Here is a 6,302-nt window from a genome sequence, read left to right on the forward strand (position 1 = left end):
CTAACGAGGTTTTGCCTAAACAAGCTTCCAGTCACCCTTGGTGCAGGCCTGGCAAGCAGCTCAGCGCTGTGCTCCTGTGACACTTGGCAAGTGGAGCCTCAGCGAGCCCAGCACAGGAGGGACGGCCGTCACCCCAGCTCCCCTTGGAGCAGTTCCCCTGCCAAGCTGGGTGAGAGGAGCTGCCCTCAGCCTGCAGCCACAGGAAGAACTTGGGTAGATCACATACACCCCCCGGGCTCTGCCTTTGGCTTATTCAATCCAATACGGGGTGTTCTGCCGAAAACACAACACGCGGCACTTCAGCAGCACGGTGTGGGGGCTCCTCGGCTGGGGAGGTGGGAGCTCTGCCAGCACGATGCCCCCACGGTTGGTGCTACGAAACAAACTGGTGCTTTAATTTGACCTCTCAGCACAACAGGAAAATAAATCCTCAAACGGAATTGATGAGAGGAAGATGAAAATCCCCATCGTAACACACTCCCCACCCCGAATCTCTCCCCGACTTGGCTTCCAGCACCGCCTGGAGTGCAGCGCCCACGCTTAACTCCCTTCCTCAGGCATCTGGATCACGGGGAACAACCAGAGTCCAGCTGCCATCACATGTCCTGGTGCAGGGTGAAGGTGCCACCGCTGCCCAGAGCCCTCACAGCCCCTCACCCTCCGCAAGCCCAAAGGCAGCGACGTGGCTGAAACGTGCAGCTGAGCCCCAGACGCTTTCCCCGGGGAGCCCACGGCCCAGCTGGCGCTTGGGAGCCCAGTGGTGTTGCATGCGGAGAACAAGAGTCACTTACCTCATTCGTGCTTCCCTGGGGAGAGGCATTGGGAAGAAAAAGGGGGAGAAAGAAGAGAAGAAGAGAAAAAAAAAGCATCTCTGTGTATCACGCACACCCACGGCAGCGCACAGTGCTCACACCTCTGGCCAGAGCCACTTGCTGGTGCCAGCACGGCAGTGTCCTCGCCCAGCACAGGCTGTCCCTCTTGCAGGACCCCTCAACGGCTCCGTCCACCCCTCCTGCAGCCGGTCCCACCGCCACGGGACACTGAGCACTCACACAGGACAGAGCCACTGTTCTTTACACCCACCCAGGGCACTCGGCCACCAGCCCTGCACATCATGGTGAGCCCAATCCCGCTGCCCAAGCCCAGCCTGGGCACAGCTCCTGCTCGGGAGAACTTTCCCCTGGCTTGGAAAGCTGTGCCCGCAGGGTCAGGGGGCACCGGGGAGCAGCCACAGGCACTTTAACCTCTTTATTTTTTCCCCAGCTGGGCTGGTTGCAAGTGGGCAGTGTCTCTGGCTGCGTCCTGTTCTTGCTCAAACACTGGTTCCTGCACAGGGAGGGACAAACACCGGCCTTAAACATCTCCCAAAGGCACCCGGGAAGGGTCCCCGAGCGAAGAGCCGCGGCGCAGGCACCGACGGCACCGCAGCGGGGTTTACTCTGGACACTGGGGCAGGAGGCATCCAGGCGATGGGCTGCGCTTGCTCTCCCATCTATCTGCCTTATTTTAGAGGCAGCCCAGCTGAGCAACATCACTCAGCTTCACTGGATGAAGAAACTGAATCATCAAAGGTTTGGTTTTTAACCCCAAAGCTGCAGGTTGAGCTCCAGCAGCAGCTCCCTGCGCAGCAATGGGAAGAAAGGAAACGCGGTCGGTCTCAATCAGAAACTGGCTGGTGGATAAGGATCAAGGAAGGAGCAGGGAAAGCTGGTGAGAACAGCTCTGTTCCCCTTGGAGCAGTACAGAAAGGAAACCCAGGACTGCAGCTGGTGGCTTTGTAGGGCAGAGTAAACAGTGAGCTCAGCCAGCTCCAGCCTTTCCCCAGCAGATCTGCAACCGGGAGAAGGAAGGGGGAGAGGAAGGACCAAGCGTTACAAACACCGGGAGATGACCCCTCCAGGGCCAGGCACCTACGGGGGGTGATTTCTCCCTGTGACCATTTTTAAGCTTTTTCAGAGGTGTTTCTGTTTGACACCAGGGCCCAACCAAGACTTCCCACGTTGTTTGGGGAAAAAAAAGAAAAAGAAATCTAAAGAGAGTGGGTGAGACCAACTGACCCAGCACAGCTGCGGCTGTACTGGGAAAGGGAGTGCCAGCACCAGAACCAGGCAGAGTTGAGACCTGGCCTCGGTCTCTGGCAGACCCAGGGAGAGTCAAAACCCTGCCCTGAACCAGGGGAGAGATATGGGTTTGTATTTGTGACGTACACACAGCCATGCACACAAAAACCACACGCACTGGCTCTGAGAACACCTCCCCACTGGGACCCTGGGCAAAGCTGCCCCATCCCTGCAAGGTCTGAGGCTCCACAAACCAGGGTTTGGTGATGGGTAAGACACAAAATTAAAACAAAGACAGAACAAAATAGCTTGCTGTGAGTTTTCTCATCCCCAGCTCGGGTCTACATGGCTTGTCTTTGACACTGGGCAGGATTCAGAGGCTCAGACATGAGCAGGGGAAGGGGTGGGGTGGCTCCTGCTCTCAAACCCACCTCATACCACCTACAACCACAGGGCAGCCCTACCCAGGCCCATCTCCAGTCCCTAAGACATCTCCCCTTACAATCAACTCTACAAACTGAGCTGAAAACATATCCTCTGTCCCTGTTTTCCCCATCTAGAAGGTCTAAGGAATGGCCTAAAACTCATTGTCCTGCTGTCTGAAGAAGACACAGCACAGCTCTTCCTTCTCTCACTGATCACAGCACAACCAGCTCAAGCAGCTGGATCTGCCCAGGCAGGCCCAGCTGGAGCATCTAACAACCCTAAATGCAAATACAAAAGCCATTTCCAAAGGGGATGAAAAGCCCCCAGGACACTCAACGCTTAAGAACTTGTTGGGGTTTGTTTGTGTTTGTTTGAAATCAAAAGCTCTTTATCCTACCTGGTCCCATAAGGCTGCGGCCACTTGGTCTATTACTGCGCCCAGTTCTCTGTACTCCCCAGAGTATCTGATATAAGCCCAGGTACACAGTGTGATAAGTGTCAAGCCCATGATCATGTTGCACAGACTGGCTATGATGTCCAAGCCAATGAAGCCGGTCACTCCAGCTATCACATAAGTGATGAAGATGACCACAAAGAGCGTGGCGGGGGTGCGGGCGGCGTGGAAGATGTTCTTGCTGTCGTTGTGCTTGATGTATTGGATGTAGAGCTCGTCTATCTCGTTCTCCAGCTGCTGGAGGTAGCGACGGCTGAATTCCTCCCCACCCATCTTCTTCACCCCGCGAAACAGCTTCACAGCTTCTTCCTTCAGCTCCATGTGTTTGGTCTGGAGGTCACTAGGTGCAAGGAAGGGCTTGTCCCCACCACAAACCTGCGTGAAAAACACAGTCCAATCACTTCAGAAACCACAGCTCCTGCACTCTGCCATGCAAACCACTGGTATCAGGGCTCTACAAGCTCCTGTTCCTGCACTAGATCCTGCAGGAAGACCTTCATGACTGTGCTGTCCACCTGGGACAGCTCTGCAAGGTGCAGGTTAAAACAGGACAGCGGGTGTCTGCACTGGGAAGCTGCATCCCACAGCTCCCTTACACACAATTCACTCACAGCCTGAGCCAAGATCTTGGGCAACACTTGATGGCTGAGCTACACTGACCAGCAGGACCCTGCACACCAGCATGTTCTGGAAATTCTTCAGCATTTTCCTTCTGCTTCAGAGTATGGACACATTAGTTTTAAGGCCCAGGGCAGTTTGGTCACGCAGCTCCGTACCTTCTTCCTGCCAAGAGGCAGCCATCTCCCATACTGCTGAACAGAGTGAGAGCCTGGAAGTGGCTGGAGAGAGGCTGGGGTCTGAGCTTCACCTTAAAACATCACAACCGTGTCCTCACCAGAGCTGAGAGATGGGCTGACAGGGTGGGGTGTAGGTGAAAAGCCACTTATAATGACTGTAGCCACTAATTAAGCACCAGCCATAGCACAGGTTTCACGGTCACCCAGCGCTGCCACCCCACTACACCACATTTTTGGGTTCATTTACCCACACTGGGGAACACTGGGAAGAGGATGTCAATTCAGCAGAGGCCACGCAGTCTGCAAAAAGCTGCCATGGGATGAAACAGTGACCATTTGTCAATCACCCTCCCCTGTCCTGCCATGACACCCTGAGCGGGTGTTGCTCTCCTCCACCCTGTGAGACAGCCCCTTTTCCACCATGAACAGAGGAGAGACCCTCTTTGAAACCTTGAACATGCAGCACTGTAACCAGTCCTGGCCAAAGTCCATGCAGGATGTTATCTACCAGAAATCCAGGCAGGGATGTTTCCCCAGGAGGACAGGAGAGTCAGGAGATGCTAGTGCTGTGAAAGGACATGCTCAGCACCACCTACCTCTTCCATTCTCCTGCTGTAGGTGTCTTTGGCAGTGGCAACCGCTGCTAAGTTGTTGGCTTCTGCTGTGGCCTGCAAAGAAGGGTAAAAGAGGTACAAAGTTCAGCTGTAGAAAGACAGGGTTATCGAGTGTCACTGCAGAGAGTAGCAGCCACTGGCTGCGTGGGTACCCATGGTCCACACGTGTACGTGGCCAGAACATGAGCATGGCGCAGAATTAAACAGCTCCCTTGTCTTGGCCAAGTGTACTCTCCCCAGCCTCTGACTGATGCTAAATAAAATCATCCCGTATTTAACACATCCAGTCTCCTCAGTCCACCCCAGGCAAAAGCCTGCATGGAGAGAGGATTCCTACTCTCCAAGCCAGAGCAACTAAAACTTTGGCTTCGGCTGTGGGAAACAGATAAAAGGCTCAGTCGTGTGTAAACAGTTACAGCTGCAACCTCCCGCAAATCCACCCGGCTCAGAGAGCTGAGCTGCAGCCCAGCAGCCGCTGCCCGCCTGCAGAGCCCTGTCACCTCCACGCAGGGCCCTGTCACCTCCACGTGCGGCCCCACCACAGCCAAACACAATGCTGTTCACCTGTGGGGGAATGGTTCCAGCTGAGCTGGCTGAGCTGTGAGCACAGGCAGGGAGTCACCACGGTCCGGCCAAGGTGTACAAGCCATGCTGCTGCAATTGCTAAAGCATATCAGACTCGTGACTGCCAAATCCAAATCCTTCCAAGAGGGGTGTTCCTTGGGTTGCTACACTAAGGCATTTGAAATAAAATCACTGAAGACACAAGTGGGGCCTACAGGAAGGCTGGGGAGGGAATTTTTTCAAGTGCACGTAGTGACAGAACAAGGGGTGATGGCTTTAAACTGAAAGAGGGGAGATGGAAATGAGATGTGAGGAAGAAATTGTTTGGTGTGAGGGTGGTGAGACAGTGTCCCAGGTTGGTCAGAGAAGCTGTGGCTGCTCCTCCCTGGAAGTGTTCTTGGCCAGGTTGGATGAGGCTTTGAGCAACCTGGTCTAGTGGAAGGTGTCCCTGCTGCTGATGGCAGAGGGTTTAGAACTAGATGATCCTTAAGGTCCCTTCCAACCCAAACCATTCGATGATTCTAAGTGCTGCGCTAGCTGGACACCTCTGACAATGAACTGGCAATCAATGGCAATTACAGTGCATGAACGCCCACCAGCTCACGCTCACATACCTGCAGCATTGACTTCGGGTGTGGCAATTCTTCCCCTTGGTAGATCTTTATGTATGCCTGCAAAACAGTGCACAGCAAATGAAATCACCTCGGATATGGCATTCACCAGCGACATGCAAACACCCCCACCCAGATCTAGGCACAGCTTTAACAGGATGTTAAAAGCACGGAAGAGGAGGATGTTCCTGGCACAAGGCAGCTTCATTAAAATGTGCCAGTAGTCATGACAACAGAAATAAGCTTTTTCCAAAGGCAATGAGCCCACCTCCCCCTGGTCCTCACTTCTCCAGGGGAGGAAAACAGCCCTGCCTGCTTCTTGGGCTTACTGCATGGTCAAAACACGACCGTGAGGTGTTTGCTTTCTGCAGCAACAGGAGCCAGGACTATGAGCTAGACCAAGAACATTCCCTGCAGCTGGCCTGCTTGCTGCTACTTTCACCTTTAATTACAGCAAAAATGCCACAGATTAATAAGCCAAATTTCTCTTAAATAAACCAGTACCTTAAAATACTCCACAAGGCCTCGACAGGTGATATGGTTTCCATTGATCTCCTTAACATCCAGGCTCTCGGGACTAAGAAGCCAAGGAATCAAAATCTTCAAGTTCTTGATGAACTCATCGTCTATTTCTGGAAACAAAACCCAATGTCATCAGTACCAGCCCAACATCAGACTTGTGCTTCAATGTGCACTCACGTGAAACAAGAGCAGGAGAGTCATGCCAGCATATCCTCAGCGCTACCTCTGGGCATATCAAGGATAAGAGGGTCATT

General features: G+C 53.6%; 1 protein-coding gene across 1 annotated transcript in view; it reads right to left on the reverse strand.

Moving 5' to 3' along the window:
* The window catches only part of LOC104530172 (atlastin-1), a gene marked incomplete at its 5' end in the record, with an annotated part of 8,537 nt that extends 2,379 nt beyond the window's left edge, over nt 1-6,158 (reverse strand). The window contains 5 exons of the mRNA XM_010174678.1: nt 792-806; nt 2,884-3,315; nt 4,334-4,405; nt 5,530-5,586; nt 6,031-6,158. Of these exons, the coding sequence (XP_010172980.1) occupies nt 792-806; nt 2,884-3,315; nt 4,334-4,405; nt 5,530-5,586; nt 6,031-6,158 (704 nt within the window). The remainder of the gene's footprint in view (nt 1-791; nt 807-2,883; nt 3,316-4,333; nt 4,406-5,529; nt 5,587-6,030) is intronic.
* Nucleotides 6,159-6,302: the final 144 nt, after the last annotated feature.

This window comes from Antrostomus carolinensis, unplaced genomic scaffold, assembly GCF_000700745.2.
Source record: "Antrostomus carolinensis isolate BGI_N321 unplaced genomic scaffold, ASM70074v2 scaffold41478, whole genome shotgun sequence".
NCBI classification, from domain to species: domain Eukaryota; kingdom Metazoa; phylum Chordata; class Aves; order Caprimulgiformes; family Caprimulgidae; genus Antrostomus; species Antrostomus carolinensis.